The sequence below is a fragment of the Podarcis gaigeae genome (genome assembly GCF_964106915.1).
Source record: "Podarcis gaigeae genome assembly, chromosome: 9".
Classification (NCBI taxonomy): Eukaryota; Metazoa; Chordata; class Lepidosauria; order Squamata; family Lacertidae; genus Podarcis; species Podarcis gaigeae.
In genome coordinates, this window is record NC_139685.1 from 67,006,260 (window position 1) to 67,031,618 (window position 25,359).

At 44.7% G+C, this 25,359-nt stretch overlaps 1 protein-coding gene across 40 annotated transcripts in view; it reads left to right on the forward strand.

Annotated features, from left to right (window-relative positions):
* The window catches only part of SEC31A (SEC31 homolog A, COPII coat complex component), a 57,872-nt gene that overhangs the window by 6,459 nt on the left and 26,054 nt on the right, over window positions 1–25,359 (forward strand). For 20 of the 40 annotated variants that reach the window (XM_083756298.1, XM_083756309.1, XM_083756320.1 and 17 more), the window contains 15 exons: window positions 5,277–5,359; window positions 7,183–7,306; window positions 8,400–8,598; window positions 8,707–8,802; window positions 9,789–9,929; window positions 11,233–11,375; window positions 12,008–12,107; window positions 12,326–12,487; window positions 12,976–13,128; window positions 14,405–14,638; window positions 15,317–15,391; window positions 15,935–15,985; window positions 18,293–18,370; window positions 20,496–20,562; window positions 20,706–20,884. In XM_083756298.1, the coding sequence (XP_083612424.1) occupies window positions 5,277–5,359; window positions 7,183–7,306; window positions 8,400–8,598; window positions 8,707–8,802; window positions 9,789–9,929; window positions 11,233–11,375; window positions 12,008–12,107; window positions 12,326–12,487; window positions 12,976–13,128; window positions 14,405–14,638; window positions 15,317–15,391; window positions 15,935–15,985; window positions 18,293–18,370; window positions 20,496–20,562; window positions 20,706–20,884 (1,885 nt within the window). The remainder of the gene's footprint in view (window positions 1–5,276; window positions 5,360–7,182; window positions 7,307–8,399; window positions 8,599–8,706; window positions 8,803–9,788; window positions 9,930–11,232; window positions 11,376–12,007; window positions 12,108–12,325; window positions 12,488–12,975; window positions 13,129–14,404; window positions 14,639–15,316; window positions 15,392–15,934; window positions 15,986–18,292; window positions 18,371–20,495; window positions 20,563–20,705; window positions 20,885–25,359) is intronic. The other 20 variants (XM_083756334.1, XM_083756308.1, XM_083756315.1 and 17 more) reach the window with 3 other exon arrangements.

Below are 25,359 nucleotides of genomic sequence, written 5' to 3' on the forward strand. Positions count from 1 at the left end.
CATACACCTGAAGGAGCTCCTGCTCCCTTCCCTAGTTCATACTTGAAAATTAGGATCCTGGCTTCAACAGCTAAGCACGCATTGAAATATTGCAGGCTTTTCCAACTTCCAAGAGACTGCGATCTACTCCCACTATAAAAAAAACTGGCGGTGATCAACGCACTGCATTGACTAAAGTCGCTGAGCTTTTTTTGGGAAGTCAGAGTTTTTTTTTTTGAGCTTTTAGGGGAAATCTAAGTTAGGGAAATCAAGGGGGTGGGGTGGTCCCAAGATCTACCACAGACACCTCACGATCTATCACTAGATCACGATCTACCTGTTGGCCACCCCTGAAATATTGCATAAAATGCCTTCTTCTACAGCTAGTGTACCATGACAAAGACCTTCAGATCTAAGTTTTAGCCTATTCTCCGATTGTCTTGAAATACATACTGGAAGCTGTAGAGTCAGTTGATTATTGTGTTTAAAATCTCTCAGCGATCTTGAGCGTGTCACTGATATTTTCTACCCAGAAGAGTTTTCCTACCGTTTGTACACAAAGTGGCACTTTCCTAGCGTTTTGTACGCAAAGTGGCACTTTTATTCAGGACCACTTAATTTAGAGTACCTACCACCCTTGAAAAAGGGACGCAGGTGGCGCTGTGGGTAAAAGCCTCAGCGCCTAGGACTTGCCAATCGAAAGGTCGGCGGTTCGAATCCCTGCGGCGGGGTGCGCTCCCGTCGTTCGGTCCCAGTGCCTGCCAACCTAGCAGTTCGAAAGCACCCCCGGGTGCAAGTAGATAAATAGGGACCGCTTACCAGCGGGAAGGTAAACGGCGTTTCCGTGTGCGGCTCTGGCTCTGGCCAGAGCAGCGATGTCATGCTGGCCACGTGACCCGGAAGTGTCTCCGGACAGCGCTGGCCCCCGGCCTCTTGAGTGAGATGGGCGCACCAACCCCAGAGTCTGGCAAGACTGGCCCGTACGGGCAGGGGTACCTTTACCTTTACCTTTACCACCCTTGAGGGCACACCAAAGATAAGGCTAGTGATCAAATGGCAAAATGTTAACTGCTACCTGCAGTGAATTTTGGAAAGTTGTTTTTCTGTATGTGTTAGGACATCTTTCATGATATTGTAATCAAATTTTGCACTGTGGTTCCCTGATCAAGCAGCAGGTTTTCATCTATGTTTGATACAGTAGGATACCATTTTGAATCAAGATGGTGGGCTGAACCTTTCAAAGCTGCAGTTTTTTGGATATGGGCTGCTAGTAATATCACAGATATACACACATTTCAGTGTTAAGTGGTTGAATGGCAGACCGTAATGTATGTTAATACAAAAATTAGGAGTCTTGTTAGTTTTGGATTAATTACCATGGAACAACAAGAGTGTAATCTTGCGTATGTGGCATTGATTTTGTATTTGCAGTTGGTAGCAAGAGGGTTTGCATGCAGACTTGTATATTCTTAGGAAAGATCTGCTTCTTAACCATGGTGACGTATCAGTGATCTTCAGCTGGTAAATTGGGATCCAGTACTGAGTTGCAAGCCTGATCTAGGTTGGGTCACAACAGCAGTGTTACCGCCATACAAATAGATGATTAAAAATTAACAAATGGGTTCCCAAATGCATGTTTGGATTAAAGGCAGGTTCCAAGTCTGCAAAGTTTGAAGACTACAGATTTCAAGAGATACCAGTTAGGATTAAGTAACCTTGGGTCCCTTTTTCCTATTAATCTCTCTTAATGAGAGGCAGCACTTCCTTTGGTGCTGTGTTAGTATCAAAGGTTACAGTGCGAAGTAATAGCTTTCTTTGTAGCTGGACACCGTGGAAGGTTGTAAACTCCTATATATCTCTAGGACTAGCAGGAGACAGGGCTGCAGTGATACTTTGAAAGTTCAGTAATGGAAATATCTCTCCCTTACTGTATTATTTTTCTGAATTCTTTGGAGGACTTGCAATTTGTCCAGCACTAAGCGAACAAAAGGAATATATTATTTATTTATTGTCTTTATACACCATCCTTCCTCCAAGGAGCTCAAGGTAGTGGGCATGGTTCTTGCCTTCCCCACTTTATTCTAACAACAAGCCTGTGAGGTAGTTTAGGCTGCTCACCCAGTGATCTTCATGACTGAATGGAGTTTTGAACCCTGGCCTGTCATAATCTAACACCCAAATAAAGGCAGCATACTGGCTGTCCATGCACAAGTTGAAGAAGAAGTGGGCATGTGCAGAATTAGGAACAGTCACTGTTAAAGAAAAGTGAATATTTAAGATGCTATGGTCGCTTCCAAATGATATTTCTTTATTGGCTCCAGATCAACTTCCATTTTCATGCAACTCACACCTAGATTCCTATTGCATGATTTGTTGAAAATTCTCCATTTCAGGAAGTGTGACTTTAAAAGCTGTACGGTACTTAAAATGAAGAAGTGGTATGGTTAGCTGTTGCAGGATTGGTACCAGAGAACACATACAATATACACATAGCAACATATTGTATTGCCTCCACTTTTCTTAGTGTAAGAGTGCACAGGATTTTGATAGATTACACACAACATGTAAGATGTTGAAACCAGCAGAAGTAGAGCAATGTCAGAAACACGGATATATAAGACAGTGCTACAATTCTACAATTCTATGATCTCAACTACATTGCTTGACTTTTAGCTTGCTCTTACAAGAGTTCACTTGTCCCTTTGTGCAAGAAGGAGAAATTCATACAATGGAAATGGAATTAACTATGGACTGAGACAGAGGTTTTTAAACTGCCACAATGGAGATGTCAGTTGCCAACTTTGTACCCAGGGAATATCTAACACTGAGCGAGAGATTAGCCTGTGTTGTTTTTTTTAAAAGCAATCACAGAGAACAGCGTTGGTACACAGTATTGAAAAGGTAGTGAAAAGCAAGGGAAAATAAACAGTTTGTTCACTAGGTACCAAGAAGACCACAACATGGGCACTAGATGAGCCTCTGTGGTTAGAGCATTCCACAGTTGGGGTACAGTCACTTCAGTTTCCTTGCTATGGAAAAAGGCTGTTGCTGAGACTACATTCACACAAGACGTAGTTTTTAAAAATATTAATCCTTCCATGCTGTGCTCCTATAAGAATTATAGGGTTTCTGGTTAGGAGACAGCAAAAAGGAGTAGGGAGACTCAGCATTGATGATATCAGTTTGAGCAGTTGGCAAATAATCCTCGAAAGTACTTTCTGAGAGATTCTTATCTGAAGGTTTTGCAGTACTTTCTGTTTTACACTTTCTTCTTTTAGCTTGTTTCTAGTTCTAATTAAAGCTTTTGTGGCATGATCACATAGTTCCAATTTAAGGTTTTAGTTAAAGCGTTTTAAGAGGAAGCTGTGGTTGGAACAAAATTCTGGGCAGTTGGCCATCGGAGTGAGGGCCACGTTGTCCTTTTCGCTGGCACTTAGGTGGAGGTCTGGAGGTAGAATTTTGGATAACGGTATTCCAGAACTTGATTGCAGTTTCTTCTTATAAATGAGTGCATGCCAGCATTCTATAGAATCATAGTGTTGAAAGGGACCACGAGGGTCATCTTAATCCAACCCCCTTCGGTGCAGAAATCTCAACTAAAGCATCCATCTCTGGTGGTCACCCAACCTCTGCTTAAAAACCTCCAGCTAAGGGAGAGTCCACATCTTCCCAAGGGAGTCTGTTCCACTATCAAACAGCTCTTAACTCTCAGAAGGTTCTTCCTGAAGTTTAAGTCAAAATCCCCTTTCTCATACAGGTGTCTCCCCGCTTATGCAGGGGTTACGTTCACAGAACAGGTTACATTAACAAAAACCTTTATTTACAGTGTTTTAGTGCTCATTTGATGTTGCATTGTGTCACCTGGCACGGCCACCAGAAGGAATGTGCAAGCTCTTGCTTCTGCCTTTGCTTAACTACAGTTTAGCATTCTATCTGAACCTTGTTGTTGTTGTTTAGTTGTTTAGTCGTGTCCGACTCTTCGTGACGCCATGGACCAGAGCACGCCAGACACTCCTGTCTTCCACTGCCTCCCGCAGTTTGGTCAGACTCATGTTTGTAGCTTCGAGAACACTGTCCAACCATCTCATCCTCTGTCGTCCCCTTCTTCTTGTGCCCTCCATCTTTCCCAACATCAGGGTCTTTTCCGGGGAGTCTTCTCTTCTCATGAGGTAGCCAAAGTACTGGAGCCTCAGCTTCAGGATCTCTCCTTCCAGTGAGCACTCAGGGCTGATTTCCTTCAGAATGGATACGTTTGATCTTCTTGCAGTCCATGGGACTCTCAAGAGTCTCCTCCAGCACCATAATTCAAAAGCATCAGTTCTTTGGCGATCAGCCTTCTATCTGAACCTTAAACTGTGGTTAATGTTAACTATGGTTTGTTGAAACAAGCTAACTTCATAAACCATGGTTTCTACTCAACTGGTTTCAAAGAAGCCATAACCAACCACAATTTGTTTGGCAGCTCGCTGCTAATCAAAAACGAATAGGAAAACGTCACTGTCAGTTTCATATATAGAGCTTCAGAGCCACATGCCCTGTTAGTATTGAGCCATGCAAGAATTTCTGGTTTTGAATGAAGCTATTTGTGAGGAGGACAGCAAAGAAATATCATTCATACCAGAGAGCCATGTGAGGATTAGGTGTGTTTGTTTATTTATGAGCTGCGTTATAGCCTTCAGTTTAGACAATTTTCTCAGTCTTTGCTTACTCCAGACCCAACTTGACTTCGGGCCAGAGCAGTTGGAACAGAATATGAACTCTCTGGGAAGAGCATTCCACAAGTGAGGAGCCACCACTGTGGTCTACTGATTTAAACTCATCTAGGATTTCTTTTCTTAACACAGTCATACCTTGTGTTATGTTTGCTTCACGTTGTGGCTTTTCAGGTTATGAACACGGCAAACCCGGAAGTGTTTACTTCTGGGTCTACCATACGCTCAGAAGAGATCTGCATGCATGCACAGAAGCAATCTGTGTGCTTTGCGCATGCGCATGCGCAGAAACAATCTATTGTGCACGCGCTGTAGCAGCACTCTACTTACGGACTTTCCGGGGTGCGAATGGCACCCCAAAACAGATCGTGTTCGTAAGTAGAGGTACCACTGTATTGGTGAATATTCTGAAGACTACTTTGACGCAAAAATGGACTTTATTTTTTATTCTTCCAATCAGAAGGATTTAAATATTGCCTCCTCCGAACAGTATTGGGTTAAGAGAAGAGTGTGTGAAGTCTTCATTTTTGTCCAGTTTCTCACCTTCTCCTGTAGTGATGCTGTCTGTGTATTGTACTCTCTCAGCAGGATGAAGCTAAAAGAGATAGACCGTACTGCCATGCAGGCATGGAGTCCATCTCACCATCACCCCATCTACTTAGCTACTGGTGAGTTATTATTTCATTGCAATGTGAAAATATCATGTGTTGGATCCAGAGGTCCCGTGAGCAGAGCTGTCCTCTGCAAGTCGTAGAACCCCTGCCCTTCGTGGATGGGGGCACTCTAGAGCCAGCCTTTCGGCTTCAGTTGAAGCTCCCAGCTGAGGAAAATCTCAGTCACCTGGTCATTTAGAAATCTGATACTAGCATGCTTACATCTGAAATATTAACTGAGATGTCTGCAGACATGGCACTTTAATTCTGATGCCAGCCACTTAGGGATTTTGAGCGCTTTTTGAGCCCTCATTAAAATATTGCTCTCCTGAATGCTGAAAGATGGTGAGAATAGCATGCAGAAAAAAATAAAAATCACATCCCAAAGAAGAAAAGGTTTACCTGTAAATAAAAGCCCTTGCCTGTATTTGTTTGGGGCTTTTGTTCTGGCTTTTTAAAGTTGTTGTAGTTGTTACTTATTAGACTTGTTAATTGGAGACCAAAGGTCTCCAAATAACAACACTTAGCTGGAACTTGCGCTAAATGTGAATTTGAGATTTGCTTTGCTGGATGAGACCAACATCCATCTGTGTTCATCTTCTCAACAGCAGCTGGTATCTCTGTGTATTCATAAGCTCATCATGAAGGCAACAGCCTTAGTCTCTAGTTTAGCCCTAGCAGCTGGTATTTAGAGGTACATTGCCTCTGTACATTTCAAATCCAGTTTTCTTTCATAGCTATTGAATCAGACTCCTAGATATGTAAACCTGTTTAGTTCATTGAACCGTGTTCTATGTGGCTCAAACCCAGTTAAGTGTGCACAGGATTGCAGACTTAATAGAGTCAGTGGGCTTGTGCAGGGCTTCAGCACCACACAGTGCTGCACTAAAATCCTTTCTTTTCCTTGGCAGTTCCCAACGTTATTAAGGGCAAGAGAAATTCCACAACTGGTATATAAAAAGGGAGGTTTTGTAATGTCACAAACAGCAAAAAGATTCAAAATCTGATGAGGATGTGTTTGCGTGTTTTAAACATAGGTTTTTAAAAACAGTGTTCGGTTTTATCTCTTCCCTTACAGTACATAAACTGTATCCAGTTTATAATTCTGTATAATGTTATACAGTACATAATTCTGTATCCAGGGCAGCTGTCTACCAACTCCACCTGGTACGCAGGCTGAGACCCTACCTGCCCGCGGGCTGTCTCGCCAGAGTGGTGCATGCTCTAGTTATCTCCCGCTTGGACTACTGCAATGTGCTCTATGTGGGGCTACCTTTAAAGGTGACTCGGAAACTACTACTAAACCAGAATGCGGCAGCTAGACTGGTGACTGGGGGCGGCCGCCGAGACCACATAACACCGGTCTTGAAAGACCTACATTGGCTCCCAGTACGTTTCCGAGCACAATTCAAAGTGCTGGTGTTGACCTTTAAAGCCCTAAACGGCCTCGGCCCAGTAGACCTGAAGAAGCGTCTCCACCCCCATCGTTCTGCCCGGACGCTGAGGTCCAGCGCTGAGGGCCTTCTGGCAGTTCCCTCATTGCGAGAAGCAAAGCTACAGGGAACCAGGCAGAGGGCCTTCTTGGTAGTGGCGCCCGCCCTGTGGAACGCCCTCCCATCAGATGTCAAAACAATAAATAACTACCTGACATTCAGAAGACATCTTAAGGCAGCCCTGTTCAGGGAAGTTTTTAATCTGTGATATTTTAGTGTATTTTTGGTTTCTATGGAAGCTGCTCAGAGTGGCTGGGGAAACCCAGGCAGATGGGCGGGGTACAAATAATAAATTATTATTATTATTATTACATCAGTAGTAAGGCATTCCACATGTCTCTGCAGGTACATCTGCTCAGCAGTTAGATGCAAGCTTCAGTACCAGTGCTTCCCTGGAAATATTTGAACTTGACCTGACTGACCCATCGCTGGATATGAAGTCCTGTGCTACTTTCTCATCCACTCATAGGTATGTGCAGACTTTAAAAACTGTCTGCTTATGTAAATGAAAAGCTCAGGATGTGAGTATTAGCAATCAAAGGGCCACAGCTTTCAAGATCTGGAGGTTTTTTCTCCTGATAGTTTATGGCATGATAAACCAACTCTCGCCAAACTGGTGCCCTCTAAATGCTTTGAACTGCAGTTCCTATCAGTCTCGCCTGTCCAAGTTTGTTAGTGGCTTACATCCAGCCCCAAGGTCCTTTGCCCACTAGAAAGCACACAGCTTCATTGTCATGCCACTGTGCATTTGGGCATAACTCAGCAATGGCTGATCCTCCATGCTGCAGCAGAGAGAGAAAGCCCTTACTGTCCTTGCTGTGTCTCCTGTACTTGCTGTTCCCTGGAGGCGAGAGGGAGAAAGAAGACGTTGGCAAAAGCAACATGCTTAGGCACAGAACAGTTGTGTCAGGGGTAGGTAGACCGTACTGCTCTGGCTGGCTCCCTGGCCTCCTTAGCACAGACGTCACAACAGGGTTCATATCAATTTTTGGATTCAAACCCCCTTTGGTTATAGCCCTGCAAGACCTGGAGGGCAAATTTCCTTATGCCTGGGCTGTAGATCCTATGTTCCTATGATGTGCCAAGGCTCCTGGCCCTGCAGAAAAGCCCTGAATGGTGGCCTTTATTTGTAAAGGTGGCCCTGAATTCCTTCCTTGCTGCTATTGCATTTCCTTCTCCTAGAACTACAATTGTCCTGAGTGTACATTCAACTAATGGAAATAATTCTACCTGTTTACTGCTTGAGCAGCACTTGTGCCGAGCTAATAATGGCTGCTTCTCAGGACAAAGTGGCTTGGGTGGTGTCCATAGATGCAAAAGGCTACGCTCCTCCTCCTGTCGATTTTGAACAGACTCCATGAATCTTTCATGGCCAATTTAATGTCAAAACAGCAAAAACACTGTGCTTCTCTCGGCTGCTTGCATTGTCATTGGAGGTGTCTGGCTTGGTTACTTAAGACCGTTGTATTGAATTACTTTGCACTGAATACAAAGTGCTGGGCTGGAGGGGTCTTTGCCCTGAACCAGCACACCTCGTCTCACGTTCTTACATCGTTTTGCAGGTATCACAAACTGATATGGGGTCCTCACAGAATGGCATCTGATGGGGATCTTTCGGGGGTACTCATTGCCGGCGGCGAAAACGGAAACATCATTTTGTATGACCCAGCTAAAATATTGGCAGGTGAAGAGGAAGTTGTGATTGCGCAAAAAGACAAGCACACGGGGCCTGTTAGAGCTCTGGATGTCAACCTCTTCCAGGTTAGATCTTTCTTTCTGCACATTAATCATGGTGCCTAATATAGCAGCACTTGAGATGATATTCAGTCCTTATTGCATGGACCTGAGTGTGTGTTCTCTGTTTTATAGACAAACCTAGTTGCCTCTGGTGCAAATGAGTCTGAGATCTACATATGGGACTTGAACAATTTTGCAACGCCTATGACTCCAGGAGCCAAGACTCAGGTACAAGACACATATTTTGCCCAGCTCTTAAAACCATTTGATTGGTTGGTGAGAGAATGAGGCGATTGTCATCTCACAGTCTGTTTATGGTTGGGGAAGGGGAGTCTGTGGTCCCCCAGGCACCCTCAAACTCAAACTCCCATCAGCCCCTGCTAGTGGGGCCAATGGTCAAGTGATGGAGGTTGGATGTCCAGTTACATTTGGATATTTACAAGTTCTCCTCCCCTACTTAAGATCCTTTTGGTGGAAGGAAACATCTTAGAATCCTGTAAAGCTTTTTGAGAAATCTGTACAGTGGTACCTCGGGTTAAGTACTTAATTCGTTCCAGAGGTCTGTTCTTAACCTGAAACTGTTCTTAACCTGAAGCGCCACTTTAGCTAATGGGGCCTCCCACTGCTGCCGCGCGATTTCTGTTCTCATCCTGGAGCAAAGTTCTTAACCCGAGGTCATATTTCTGGGTTAGTGGAGTCTGTAACCTGAAGCGTTTGTAACCTGAAGCATATGTAACCTGAGGTACCACTGTAATTGTATGATGATACATCCTTCTGAAAAGTGCTTGGACATTGTAGAGATGAACAGATTAACCATGAAACTTAGGGTAGCTGGCTGCTTTATTGAGTAAATGATAGGCTAAAATTATTATTAATTGGTGTGTGTGTAAATGTGAATTGAGCCCTGGGTACAACTCATTTAAAGTGAAAACTAAGGATAATAGGTTAAACTAGTGTTTCCCAGCCTTGGCTCTCCAACTGATTTGGGACTACAACTACCATCATCCCTGACCACTGGTCTTGCTAGCTAGGGATGATGGGAGTTGTAGTCCAAAAACAGCTGGAGACCCAAGGTTGGGAAACAGTTTTTATTGTCATTTTCAGTGGAGGTCTGCCACGTTTTTGAAGAGCTTAATAATAAGAAAGGTCTGCCAGACATTGCATATTTTAGTGACGTAGAATGAGAAACTGATGATGGGTTCTGTTTCCAACAGCCTCCTGAAGACATAAGCTGCATTGCTTGGAACAGGCAAGTCCAGCATATCTTGGCTTCTGCAAGCCCTAGTGGCCGTGCTACAGTGTGGGATCTCAGGAAGAATGAACCTATCATCAAAGTCAGCGACCACAGTAACCGGGTAACTATTCAGCCAGTTTGTTGTAGGCACTCACGCAGGTTGAGTATTTGTTAAAGCTGGTTGAAAATTTCCTTCTGAGGTGTCGGCATCTGCCTTCCTTCCCCATATTCGTAGAGGAAGTGTAGGGAGCCTTGGGCCCAGAGGCTACATGTGGCCCCCAAGCCTCTCCACCTGGCCCTTGGGGGTTTCTCCAGGCCATAGCTGCTGCCCCACCCCAGGCTCTGCTTCTTGTGAGTGTTTCTGCCTTGATTGAATTTGTCCTGGAGCTCCTACAGTGACTCTTGCACCGGTTCTCAACCTGTGGGTCCCCAGATGTTGTTGGACTACAATTCCCATCATTCCTGAGCTCGCCTCGCTAGCTAGGGGTGATGGGAGTTGTAGTCCAACAACATCTGGGGACCCACAGGTTGAGAACCGCTGGAATGGGGGATAGAGTGTATCAAAACTAGCTTAGTGCCCTGTTAAATTTCAGATTCCTTGCCCCCACCCACTTCTGCCTCTGGAACCTCCCACCACTGGCATGTCTTTCCCTCTTCCCAGGTTGCTCAGAAAATAATGAGCTGCAAAAGAGATTCCTCTCACCTGACATAGAGTAACAACATGGAAATGGTTTTATTGTTGTATGTTCCCCTTGGGAGGAGTAACCCTCAAGGTCAGCCCAAAAAGATTGAAAATGTTAAAAGTTAATGAAGCGCTCTACTTGTTGTGAGCATTGCACAATCTTTCCGCTCCCCCACCTTTCGTACAGGGAAAAATCCTGTAAACTGGGCCTATTCATATGTGGCAGGGGGTATGAATTTTCTGTGTTTTGTTACATGCATGGAGAGGGGGTATGCGTGCCTGTTCTCTCCATCTTTGGCCTGTTCAGGTTGTGAGCTGGCCCATTCATAAATACAGTATAGATTAGTCGCAAGTACTGATTGCAGGTCAGGGATCTGCTTGGCCCCAGTCCAGGACTAGACTGGGCCATTGGCTGCTGGACATAGACTGCTGGACTAGATGGGCCATTGGCTGTACTTGCAAAATTAGGGTAAAGGGAAGTAGGACCCACTGCAAAATGTTGCAATGCATCCTGTGCTAATACAGGGACAGGAGCGGCCTTGTATGGTATGTCTGCATCTGGTTTGGGAGTGACCAGCCACATGGGCAAAAGCTTTTACATGTGCCCAGCCCAGCGCAGAGGCAGAGGTAAGCAGCACTGGCAGAGAGCTGTGCAAAGGAGGTCTTGGATAGAAGGCAGCGGTCTGGTTTCTTTTAAGCCTGCTTGATGTTGCTACTGAGAGCACTGGTTGTACAATTTCAGATGCACTGCTCAGGGCTGGCCTGGCATCCTGATGTCGCTACACAAATGGTTCTGGCTTCGGAAGACGACAGGCTGCCTGTAATCCAGATGTGGGACCTCCGATTTGCATCTTCTCCACTTCGTGTTCTAGAAAGCCATGCAAGGTATTTTGGTCTCTCGCAGATCTGACTGGCTGCGTGGTTGACAGACGTTGAAAATGCTAATGACATCCTCCTTCACTGCTAGCAGCAGTTTGCTATGTGGATTTTGCTATGTCCCCACAAAAACAGACTGCTTAGCAAAAACGATTGAATACTTACACATTGCTAAATCAACACGGAGAGTAAGAGGAAACACCTTACAAAAAGTTAATAAGGAATGGGCTATCTTTAAAGAATATCTTAAAAACTATGTGGAGATCTCCTGACAGACAGTGAATAAATCTAGAAATAAAGAAAATATAATGAACTTAGCTTGGAAAATATTTGGAAGAATCAAACATCCAAAATGAAATGTGTGCAGATTAAATAAATGTAAACTAGCACAATGAGAATGGTTGGAAGTCAATTCATGGTGGGTGTGTTCATGCTGGGTACATATATAGGTAATGTATGTTTTGTAGATGTGTATGTTTTGTATTGTTTGATATATGTATTGTATTATATGTTTGTAGATTCCGATGTACAATAAACCGTATTTAAATATTTTCTAAAAGACAAAAAAAAAAAACTGCAGGTATTTCAGAGTTTGTTTTCAACTTTTACAAAGGCTTGATTGGTTGCATCTTTTTCCACAGAGGCATTTTGACAATAGCTTGGAGTATGGCGGATCCTGAACTGTTGCTGAGCTGTGGAAAGGATGCTAAAATTCTTTGCTCCAATCCAAACACAGGAGAGGTACTGATTGAACACTTGCTTGCAAGCTTTTGAAATGAAGAGACATTTCTTGTTTGGGTATTGCAAAAAGAGTGTGCAGACTTTGCACTCGGAGCAGCAGAAAGAGGCAGGATTAGCTTTTGTCTCCAAACTAGCTTTCTGGGTGTGGCTGGGTGGTCCTTCTTAAGCCGTTTAGGTCTCCGCCATTGTTATTGTAATATTTTTGGTTTTGGATACAGGTGTTGTATGAGCTTCCGACCAGCACCCAGTGGTGCTTTGACGTCCAGTGGTGTCCCAGGAACCCTGCTCTTCTCTCTGCTGCTTCTTTTGATGGGAGGATCAGCGTTTACTCCATCATGGGGGGAAGCACTGACAGCCTGCGACAGAAGCAAGCAGACAAGGTATTTAAAACAAAACACTGCATATCAAATTGACGGAAGACAGATGTTTGCAATGCATGATGAAATACTTTTTAAAAATTGCTTTGACTGTCAAAAGTTACCGTTGTGTACACAGGCAGTGACTGTTATCCTAAGAGGAGTCCTATTTGTAGGGTTAAAGAGAGAGAGAAAATCATTTGGTGGCACCTTGGAGCTAACATTTTAGAAGGTTTTTATTATAAAATGGTGGTGTGGTTTGCTATCAAGCTGTGCATCCTGCTTGCCAAACAGAACAATCATGTTCTTTTTTGTATGGACAGTTGAGATATTGACAGGAACTGTTGACTCTGCAGCTCAGATGGGCTTCTAATGCACCCCTTGAATATACAAACAAATTAAACTCCAAAAAGCAAACCCAAGAATTGATAACCGGTTGGGTAAACGGGTGGTGATAATGCGAATGAGTTTTAGAACCATCTGTCTTTCTCTTTCTCTCTCCTTTTCGAAAGCTCTCGTCCTCCTTTGGTAATCTTGATCCATTTGGAACAGGGCAGACACTTCCTCCATTGCAGCTCCCACAGCAGACCACTCCACAGAGCAGGATCCTGCCCTTGAAGAAGCCACCCAAGTGGATTCGCCGACCTGTCGGTGCATCTTTTTCAGTAAGTGGAATCCTAATTGCCCTCTAATGGGGTGGGCTGTCTAACTCTTCTGCTGAGTTGTCTGTTCTATGAATGTGTTGTTCTGTTCCTTTGTGAAGTTTAAAATCGAGGATATGTGGTATATCACATTCCCCTTGTGATGAAGTAATCACACAACCGGCACTCGGTATAATGTGTCTGTGGTGTTAAGCCCTGTTCAAAATACTGCCGTGAAATTAGATCTTCAGCTGACAGAGTGTGATAGACTTGCTAGGGACAAACAATTATAGGTAGAGCATCTGCTTTCATCTGTTTCTTGGTTCAGAAAAAGGTCACACCTTCTATAACTGGTGAGGTGTTGTTACTTCTTTTATTATTAGTTCTACATCTGTTAAGAGAATGGGGTAAATATATTGATTAACTAAGCCCCAAAATATCACTTAATTCCTATACTTTCTCAGGGTGGAGAGTGTGTATGTGTGTGTTTAAGCTATGTACTCACAATTGTGACAGTCCCCTGCTTTCCCTCCCCTAGTTAAGAGACCCGGAGCCCTTTCCATCCTCCTCGATTGTTTTTGCCTAGCTAGAATGTGTCCTTGAATTTTGGTCATGGCTCTTGTCTGGATTGAGGACAAGGAGAGGAGAGGTACACGTAGAAACCAGGTAAAACTGGTACCTGTTGCTCTGCCTACGAGGGCCTTCTGGCAGTTCCCTCGCTGCAAGAAGCCAAGTTACAGAAAACCAGGCAGAGGGCCTTCTCGGTAGTGGCGCCCTCCCACCAGATGCCAAAGAGAACAATAACTACCAGACTTTTAGAAGACATCTGAAGGCAGCCCTGTTTAGGGAAGCTTTTAATGTTTGATGTATTACGGTATTTTAATATTTTTTTGGAAGCTGCCCAGAGTGGCTGGGGAAGACAAGCCAGATGGGCGAGGTATAAATATATTATTATTATTATTATTATTATTATTATTATTATTATTATTATTATTACCTTATTATTATTATTATTATTATTACCTTTGGCTCAGTCTACCACAGGGCATGTGGCCCCTGGATTCTTTCCCTTGAGCCAAAAGTGGCTCTCCGTCCCTGGCACAGCATCTTCACAAATCTACACTGCAACGCTAGTTTGCAATTCACCCACCCCTGTCCAACGTCTGCTTTAAAGCAAACCTCAGATCTTCAGAACGTTCTTTTCTTTTGAGCGTGCATATTAAAACGGAAGCATGGATCTTGATGGTAATGGATTTGAAATTCTTGCCTAAACTGTATCTGCGCTGCCCTTGAATTCCAGTTTGGGGGAAAGCTAGTTACCTTTGAGAACAGCAAGCCCCAGCAGCAAGGAGCAGAGCATCCTCAGCATCACTACCACGTCTACGTCAGCCAAGTTGTCACCGAGAAGGAATTCCTGAGCCGCTCCGATCAGCTGCAGGAGGCTGTGCAGGCAGAAGCGTTTGTCAACTATTGCCAGAAGAAAATCGATGCTGCCAAGAATGACTTTGAGAGGAACGTGTGGTCTTTCTTAAAGGTAATCTTAGATTTTTTGGACAGCGCATTAGCTCCCTGTCACCTTAAAAACCCAGTGCTTTGCTAGTAATGACCACAAACTTGGATGCCTTTAAAAGAGGACTAGACAAATTTGTGCACAATAAGGCTATCAGTGGCTACAAGCCAAAATGGCCATGTTCCACCTACTGTCACAGGCACTATGCCTCTGAAGACCAGCTGCTGGGGATCTCAAGTACAGTAGAGTGCACTCAGGTCCTACTTCTGGGCTTCTGGTTGGCCACTGTGAGAACAGGATGCTAGACCAGATGCTGGCCTTTGGCCTGATCTGGCAGGGCTGTTCTTCTGCCATGTTCTTGCTTGGCAACATCGTCAGTGGTGAGAGATGATGGGAGTTGTAGTCCACCCACATCTGGAAGGCACAACTTTGGCTCTCCCTGCTTTTTAGCATGGACTGCCCTTAAAACACACAATTCTTTGTACCGCTCTGCTTAATGTTCCATTGCAGTCCTTCCTCCTTGCAGAGATATAAGGGGCATCAGGGTTTCGTTAGCATCTTGCTGCAAATTCACAGGTTTGCTTTGCAACTGTTAATTGTACAGAATGGGAGGTGCAGGATGGTAGACATTGTGGGAAAGGGAATAAAAACGAACCTCTGTTTTCTACAACGCTTCCTTTTTCCTAACATTTTTTTTAAAAGGTGCATTTTGAAGAGGATTCACGTGGCAAATGCTTGGAACTGCTGGGCTTCAGGAAAGATGACCTACGGAAAAAGGTAAATGCTAATGCTACTAAATAATAATATTTGTACACCACCCCAGGCACAATGTTTTTTTTTAATGAAGCTGTTGGCATGGTCACTCATCAATAATTCTGTGTATAGAACTGAATGGCTGGCACCTCATTGGCTTTTAATGGAATTTGTTTATTGTGTTGATATTTATGTGTTGTAAACAGCCTTGGGGTTTTTAATGTAGGGTATTGTTTTTTAAAAATTAAATAGAAATGAACTAAAAGGTTTTCATTATACAGAGGTGGTTGAGTCTCGAATGTACCTCAATACCCTGCTCATTCATATCATTTGCTTTCTCTTGACAAGTAAAGGCCAGATTAACCCACTAAATAGAAATAGCCTTTAAAAATATGTGTGCCAATCTTCGAAACAGCTTTTTAAAATACTAGATTGACATGTGATAGAATAGGTCCTTCAATAAGCAGAGGAAAGTGTTGCAGAAAAAAAAGAGTTGTCAGTTGGGAGCATTGAGGGTTTCAAGGATTCCCCCCAAGATAATCCACAATTCTTTTCTCTTCCCTTCAGATTTCTTTAGCTCTCCATAAAGAGAGTCTTCATGGTAGAGAACCAGATGAGGTAAGGAAACAAATGCAAGGTTTTATTATGCAAATGGGATGGAGTTTGGAACTTAACTCACTTTTCCTGCAATGTCCTTTCTTTGGCAGCCTAGTATTTGCTCAAAGAGGCATGAATAAGCCAAGCTTGCCGTCACGTTAACCTGCATTTTACAAGTTGCACTTTGGGCAGTAAAGGTTCATATTAATCGCAGAATAAAACTTCAGCCTTTTTTTAAAAGACTGTGCAGGAGTTATTTGCTTTTTTCATTACTCCAATTAACCCAGTTCACAGGAGATAAATCCACCTCGACCCAAGACTTTATGGTTTGCCTCCCTTCCTCCTTCTCCCCATTAATGTTCTTTACAATTCTGATGTGGCCTCTGCGGCAGCATTTTATGTTGTTGTTGGGCGTCTTGACAGTGTAATAATACATCTCGCTAACCTTCCCCACTTTCTCTGGAAAGAGTTATTGCACATTGTCTCCACAGAGCCAGTGCTTTTTTCCCTGAGTTCTGAATCTATAATGTTTCAAAGGTTGCTGAAAACCTTTGAAAAATGAAGGCCATAGATCTCTCCGAAATCCTGGCTTGAGAGGAACAGGAACTGCAGGACTGCAGCAGTTTTGTGCTACTGAGGAAAGGCAGGGGGAGTAGCGAAGCTTTGTAAATTCAAGAACTACTTTCTCCAGCAGGGTTAGAAGCAGACAGTGGATCAGAGTAAGGAAATCACTTTAGACTTGGGCAAGCCAAGAGTCTATACATAGTGCCTAATATAACCAGCTTTCCCAGCATTTATAACAGCCTCAAACCCTTGAAAATCTTTCTCTAAATGTTTTGTTGCTGCAGCACCTCCACATGACCCAAACATAGGCTCAATAGGGAGCTGTGTGTTCTTTTGCTAAGAGCTTTGCTTACTAATTACTTCCTGGTGTTTCTTTTCCTTATCCTTTGAGTCCATTTGCTCCTCAATCTTAATCCCAGTCCTCTGTTTTCCTGCATCGCTTTCCTCCTTCTCTCTTTCCCCTCTCTAGTCCACTCTCCCCTTCCAGTTCAGTGTTCCAATTTGCCTCCCTTTTAAAGCATCTGTAGCACCTCATTTCTGCAGCTGTACGTTATTTATTCATCTCTCTGTGTCTCTCTTGTGCCTAAAGGCACCTGGGGCAGCTCATTAGAAAGTTATTTTGAAAACTAAATGTAGCTAAAACGCCGCAAGATAAATAAGGGAAAGTGAGCAATAAAGGCTTGTAAAACCTTAATAGGAGGAAGCGCTCACAAACCAATACAGGCGAAGAAAATCAGTTGCAAAAAGCCCATGGAAATGAGATGGTCTTTACAAGCCATCAACACCAAGAGGGAGGAGCAGGGAAGTTTTGGACCTGCCAAGGGGCCACCACTGAGAAGGCCCTGCATTGCGTACGCACCCACCGAACTTCAGACAGTAAGGGATGTGGAGCAGGGCCTCTGCTCACGATCTTAACAGTCAGGTGGAATAATGTTGGGTTAAGGAAACACAATTCCAGCCTGTCTCAAGAACTAAGAGTCAGCGTCTAGGATCTTAGGCAGACCCACATAGTTTTGTTCTGATCACAGTTTTCATGACATTGACACTTTCGACATTGTGGGAAAGTGTCAGCACAGTTGATATTTTCTGTGATGGCAGGCATACTCAAGCAAGCCTGCAAATTATTTCTCTCTCCAGATAACAAGGGATAGTATCTTACTAATGGTCATGCGGTTTCTGCTGAACTTTCTGGTTCATAGTACAGGGTTTCCCGTAAGGAAATAACATGCATTCTGCCACTAAGCTACCCTCCTTATCTTGAGTATTTTTTTTATCCCTGACTGTCGCTTCTGTGAGTTTGCCTTCCACCCATTCCTTTGTCTGTGTGTGGGTTGAAAATACCCTCCTATCTGAAAGTCAGTGTGGTCTAGTGGTTAGAGTGCTGCAACAGGAGACCAGGATTCAGCCACAAAACTCACCTTGGGACAGTCACTACTTGCAGCCCAGCTTACCACGCAGGGCTGTTGTGAAAATAAAATGGAGAAGGGAAGAACCTTTCCCCCTGCTTTAGAGGTCCTTGGAGAAAAGATGGGGTATAAATGCAGAAATAAATACAATATAGTGGTATGTTTTGACAAACGTTTCTTCACAGGGTGTGAGATGATTTGGAAAGGAATGCCGAGAAAGAAGTCGCCTTTTTGTCTTTAATTGGGTGCATAGGTTTATACTAACAATGGGAACTGTTTGGTGCTGGCTCTAACTGCTTTGGTGTCTTTCTCTCTGCCTAAAACCTTTGAAAACATCCTTTCCTCTTCTGTGGGAAAGAATGTAGAGGAATCTGACCAGCCAGTGCAGAGTGATGGCGAAGAAGGTGTGGCTGCTCAGGATCAACTCTTGGGAGAGGTATTCATTCTCTTCTCTACTAAACATTGGGTGCTTGGTCACTGGCTCCCAACTATTCTGTTTGCTCTGAAATATTCATATCCCGTACACTCATAGACAGGAGACTGAGTGGGGCAGGGATGGGGAGTCTCAGGCTCCATAGGGCTGAATGTGACCCTCTAGACCTTGTTGGAACTCCCTCTAAACTATACCACTTCCCCAGTCACACCCTCCTTGAGTGTTTTTCCCATACTGGAATTTGTCCCTGAACTCTGATAACACCTCTTGCTTCCATTAGAGTGGAGGATAGAAGTGGACAAGAGATGTCTCTGGGTAGAAACCAGTATACATGTCTAAAACTTACATTAATTTTGCCTCTGGTCGTGCCCAGCATTTGCTGTGCACATTCTTGCCTCTGCCCCCCAGAAAGAGGTTGGTACCATGGGCTGAAAAAGGTCCACCATCCCTGTAGAACAACCTTTCTCAACCTGTGGGTCCCCGGATGTTGTTGAACTACAACTCCCATCACCCCTAGCTAGCAAGGCCAGAGCTCAGGAATGATGGGAGTTGTAGTCCAACAACATCCGGGGACCCACAGGTTGAGAACCACTGCTGTAGAAGGATGTGAGTGCAAGGCTGTGCGTTTTCTGCACTAAAAATTACCCAGAGTCTCTTGCACAAAGGGGGGAAAGAAAGAGTCAAAATTTACAGCTTGAGTAAATGCAACCATTAACCCAGGTTATGTGTTTTTCCTGTGAATGCTAGGCACTTGTTCTTCCCCCTGTTGCACAGTACACTGGTACCTTGGGTCAGTGTTTCCCAACCCTGTGCCTCCAGCTGTTTTTGGACTACAATTCCCATCATCCCTTGCTACTGGTCTTGCTAGTCAGGGATGATGGGAGTTGTAGTTCAAAAACAACTGGAGGCACAAGGTTGGGAAACACTGCCTTGGGTTACATACGCTTCAGGTTACATACGCTTCAGGTTACAGACTCCACTAACCCAGAAATAGTACCTCGGGTTAAGAACTTTGCTTCAGGATGAGAACAGAAATTATGCTTCAGTGGTGCGGCAGCAGCAGGAGACCCCATTAGCTAAAGTGGTGCTTCAGGTTAAGAACAGTTTCAGGTTAAGAACGGACCTCCAGAACGAATTAAGTACTTAACCCGAGGTACCACTGTGCAGCTTCTTAACTTTCTTTTGATGGGCATTGAGAAGTGACATGCGCCAGGGGGCAGTAATGCCTGGAAACCTTTTTTTAGGACACCCACTTCTTAACTCCCCATTGCTTGTGGGGAGGATGGAGGTGCCTGGGGAAGAAGCATAAATTTCCAAAGCTGTTGAGTCTTGGGAAGGAGGCCAGTGGCTTTGGATATACAAGCCCCATGCATATTACATGGGCTTTCCCTGCTAATGGTGAACAGAGTAGAAGAGCAATAGGTTTGGGTTTCACTTCGTCTGCCATTAGCATAACCAGGAATGTATAGGCTACATTAAATACGCTGAAAGGTTTTACTCAGATTAGCATCTCCCCCTCTACAAGGATATGCTACCCAAACCCGCAAAGCAAATACAGAATTCCTTTCCATTTTGACCTCTGGGCTTTGGAGTGTTCTGATGCATTTTATAAAGCCGGAATATACAAACTGTATTTACTCAGTTGTACATTCTGTGCTTCAAGAAGCCTCCCTTTTGAAGTCACCGGGCATTTTGCCAATTGCATTAGAAATGGACAGCTCGATAGATCTCTCAACCACAGTGGTTTGTTATTTGGGCATTTTGTCTGAATGACGTAGCGCCCCAATCCTGTGCCTATTGACTCGAAAGTAAGACCCATTGAGTTCAGCGGATCTTACTCCCAATAAAGGGTGCATAGGGTTGCAGTCCTAAATATGCACATTTTTGTCACCAGGCTGGGATTCTTCCCCCACACCCATCAGGTTGCGGCAGGATAAAACAAATTTTGCTGACACAACACTTTGTGATATATGTGCAGCCATAATAATGCTCTTCTTTAATAAGTTAGCAGCCTTTTAGGAAAATGATGGTATGAAAGCATATCAGTATATCTTGTTTTCTTAGTTATGGATTAATATAAATACATTATCAAATCCACACTAAAACCACTTTCGTTTCTGCCTATTAGAGTAGAAAAGATGAGACTGCCACTCCGCCATCTGCAGATGAAACATTTAACATTTCCGTCACTGGAGGTAAGGAAAAAATGCCCACATTTTGTACAGAAGATCCAGGTTTTTTTAAACTTGGCTAAACATGAACCTTCCTTAGTTCATTGTTAGGCTGCTGTGATGATGATGATGATGATAAGTGAGTTTCTTTGTTTCCCTTGTTGCAGATATAGACGGCTTGATCACTCAGGCTTTGCTGACGGGAAACTTTGAAAGCGCCGTTGACCTCTGCCTCCACGACAATCGCATGGCTGATGCCATTATACTAGCTATAGCCGGTGGCCAGGAGCTGCTGTCCAGAACCCAGGAGAAGTACTTTGCAAAGACACGAGGCAAAATTACCAGGGTACGCAGGCTTTTAAGTTGGAAACGTGGGTAAATTATGGGCTCACAACCTCATCCTGTATTCAGAAGACCAGGCAGGCTTCTGGAAGGATCAGATAATCCATGCATCAAGTAAACAGGTATAATAGATGCATAGTAACGTGAGAGCAATTTGTGGGGAAGACTCAGTAGTGAATATGAAGCCGTTGCTTATATAACAGCGCTGATTGCAAGTGGACTGTTGGGCAGCAGGTCCCCTCCGTGGCCATTCCCCTTAAACACAATTAATATTGATTTCAGTATAACCTTTAATTGTAATTAAGTGAGGAGACAAGGGGCTCACGGTAGGGAGGAGGCATAAAATCCTTCCTCTTGCTTCCAGTTTCTTTAATAATGGTTGATGGATCAGCCTTGCATGGGTACCAGCCCAATATTAGATAATGGAGGTTCTACGTCATAAATGAAAATCCTCAGATACAGCTAACATGTAGAATTGCCCGATTCTATCTAGAGCTGCAGCATTTAATTGATTGCATTAATCAACGGGGAAACTTCTGATAGTCTTTTTAAGAAGTGTCCTCGATTAAGCAGGCAACAGTTCTTTAAAAAGCCAAAGAAACACAAGGGCTTATACAAACGGCAAAAGATGCAAGAGACATTTCTTGCACACAGGGGGGGATGCCTCTTGCACACCTGTTTTGTGGCAGTCATCATAGTACATCATCTACAAACAAAGTGTGCGTCTCGTTTCTGAAGTCCGGCTTAGATTTCATGCAATTGACTAAGAAGCGTATGATTAATCAGACTGAAGCCCTGGTTCTGTCATGACATTTTTCTTGCATTCTCTTATATTGAGCTAGAACAGGATAAGAATAAATTTTATTGATTCGAATTGCTGGATGAAAAAGAGAACACCGCCCCCCCCTTTTCTTCTGAGGTGGTGTTACTCCTTGGTAAGCCACTCTCAACCAACAACCCCCCCCCCCATCTCCTGCCTGTCCCGTAGATTTGACTGTTGTGATGCTTTCCCCTTGGTTCCAAGGAATGTTCATCCTCAACTTTGGCAGTCTTTGTGTTTCTATATCCCATCTGTTTTGCATTTTGTGAGAACAATTTTTCTCTCTTGCTTTGATCCCCGGTGTCCTCCTTCAGTTTTCTGGCCATCAGCCAGAGCAGAGATATCTGGGGATTTGTGTTCATATGTTCACGGGTTACTTTCCTGAGTTTAGCAGGAGTCGTTCTTTTCTAATGGCCCGATTTCTGCCATAGGCCTCTGCTGGTTTGTACTTGACATTCTCTGTTGCCAGCAGAGCTCATTCCCTTCTTCGCCTCGTCCTTCATTTTCCTTGAGGCTGTCAGGCAACTGGAGCAGCAAATGAGGCAGGGCCTTAAAAAACAATGGAAAACATTCCATTTAGTTCTCCTACATCTTCTGTGATGAAAAGGCTGTATAAGCACTTAACACTTGACTTGTGGCACCCTTGCTGATAAGATTGACTGCTGCTGGGTTAAAGTATTCTGTGGACATTAGTGACCAGCAAGCTAATGGATTTTCAGCAAAGAAAATCCCCTGGTGCACACAGCAATATGATTTCAGACTTTTCCATGTTGGCCCAATTCTCGCTGTAAAGGTAAAGGGACCCCTGACCAGTAAGTCCAGTCTCGGACGACTCTGGGGTTGCAGCGCTCATCTCGCTTTACTGGCCGAGGGAGCCGGCGTTTATCCACAGACAATTTTTCCGGATCATGTGGCCAGCATGACTAAGCCGTTTCTGGCGAAACCAGAGCAGCACACGGAAATGGCGTTTACCTTCCCGCTGGAGCGGTACCTATTTATCTACTTGCACTTTGTGCTTTCAAACTTCTAGGTTGGCAGGAGCTGGGACCAAGCAACAGGAGCTCACCCCATCGCGGGGATTCGAACTGCTGACCTTCTGATCGGCAAGTCCTAGGCTCTGTGATTTAACCTACAGCACCACCCTCATCCCATTCTCGTTGTACTTTTTATTAAAACAGAGATAAAACATGCACTGCCCATGCTGATGTTCTGGCAAGAATGTGGGGTGTGGGTGTGCCCACACTTCTGTTGTTTGTCCTATGCAGTGGACATATTTGAGAGGGCAGCAGCAGTAGCCAAAAGCTCTTAGCAGAAACTGTTTTGCTCCGTTTTTAGTGGCCCAGGGCTTAAATCTCCATCCACTTCTGCAGTAGCAGAGGCTTGTGGATCTGCCAGACCCAGGAGTGGGCTGTGCATTTTCAAAATGGACCTTGAGGCCAGTCTTTCTTGCGACTGTGCAAAGTGAGATTTCCCCAAACACCTGCTTTTGTTTTTTTCAGATGGAGCCAAGTTCCCCTCCTAAACCAGCTTCTTTTTTCAATCGCCTTGTTTACTTTCTCAAGTGTCCTATCAATCTGTCCCACTTGACAGCTGTTCACGCCTCCTCATGATTGAAGTCTCCCTTGTTTGTCCCCACAAACAAGGGAGTTATAGCCAGGTTTCTTTGGCTGTAACTCAAAAAATAAATCAGTCCTCCGGGAGACGATGATAAGCAATTTAGGCACAGCTTTAGGCAATCAAGTTCCTGAATTAGATTACCAAGATCCTGAAACTTCCAGTGATAAGACAAATGGTGCAGGTAATTGTGGCACTCTTTGTACACCCCTTGGTTTCTGGAACCAGATAGGTTGATGAATAAAACATTTGGCTGTGCCGACTAGGCAGAGATTAACAGGTGCAAAGTTACCTGTAAGCCACAAAGGTATACTGCACTTCTGGTATTCTCCCTACTTCTTCTCATACTCTTGTTATTTCATAGATCTAGTTCTTCCTCTCACCTCCCCCAATGTTAGATGTGCCATCTTCCAACCTGTCAAATGCCTCTGTTGTTGGGGTCTTGTTTAGGATGTGTCTGATGTCTATGCCAGGGGTCAGCAAACTTTCCGCAGGGGGCCAGTCCACTGTCCCTCAGACCTTGTGGGGGGGCTGAACTATATTTTTGGGGGGGGAATTCCCCCCACCAACTCTCCCCTCCCTTCTGCACAGCACCAGACGAGCCCCAGTAGCTGCTTACCTGTGCCTTGTGAGCGGCAGGGGCTGGTGGCAGCAGCAGTGGAGGGACAATGAGTGGCGCAATAGGGCTGGCTCCCGAGAGGGGCTGCTTAAAATGGCGCTCAGCCAGCCGCGGCTCAACAAAGCCCAGTCCCTTTCCTCCTCTAGTCAGGGCAGGGAGAAGCCAGGAGGAGGGAGGGAGGAGGCGCTGCCACGGTGTGTGTGAGGGAGGGGAATGGCGTGGCCTGAGCGATCAGAATCTCCAAGTGGCGATTCCCGAACCTTCTGCGGGCTGGATCCAGAAGGCAATTGGGTCAGATCCAGCCCCCGGGCTTTAGTTTGCCGACCCATGGTCTATGCTATAAAATCCTGGGGGCTTAAATGTTTGTGGATGCGGTGAAGCAACACAGGAGGAGGAAGTGCAGTGCACACACACCAATGTCCTGTACTCATTGCACCTTCACCGTGTTGGGAGCAGAAGGAAGAGATAATGTTAAATTGTAAGTGAGGATGTAGTAAGGGAGTAGAGCTGTAGGGAGATTAAGATCCGTGAACCGCAGGCAGGAAGTGGGGGAGAACATTTTTATTTATTTATTTCTCAAGTGCTGGATGCAGTGTTACAAACTGAGACAGGAAGGCTAGGAGCTGAATGGCACCTTAAACCTTGGTTATGGGCACAACAGCGGAATGTCTAAGCACGCTTTTTTAACAGCAAGAATATAAAGCTGAAAATGAATGAACTTCAGCTAAAATGTTACATTCATTTTTCGCATGGTCTAGTCCTCATCTGAAGACTGCAAAAAAGAGCAATCCATTCTTCCCCTGCACACACACCTAATATTCTCCAGTATTCAGAGATTAGCTGGAAGTGGGGAGGCAGGAAAAGGTCTTTGTAATGGTTCTAGGGGATGCTCGTGCGTAAATCGTCGCCACACCTGGCTGGGCTACCTGGGTGAACCCTTTCTGTCTGGACAGCCACTCACCCGTGGCTGTCTCAATCGCTGGCAGAATCCGTCAGTGGGCGTTTCTTGAACTTCTTCCAGCAAAGAAGTTCTTTGACGCCCAGTCTCCTCCTACTCTCCCTGCGCGGAAGCCTTCTGCACAGGAAGGGTGTGGGCAGCGGAGGACCCGTGCTCTCCCCGCTGGTCTCCGGCGAGGAGTCCTGGAGCCCCCTTGCCGATTCCCCCTTCTGCCCCCCTTCCCCACTGGTGCTACGCTGATTTCCTTCCCCAGCAGATGGGCTGCCTCTCTCCCTACTGGGACCCTCTCCGGCATCCCTCGGGAGCCTTCACTCCGACTCTGGCTCCGATGGCAGTTCCCTGACACTATTCCTTTCCTTCCACTCTGCAGTTTTAATCTGGAATCTTTGGCGCAGTACTGTACCCAGAGCTCAGAAACTGCTCAAGCTAATGAAATTCCTTGTCGCAAAACTGCACCTAGAACACTGG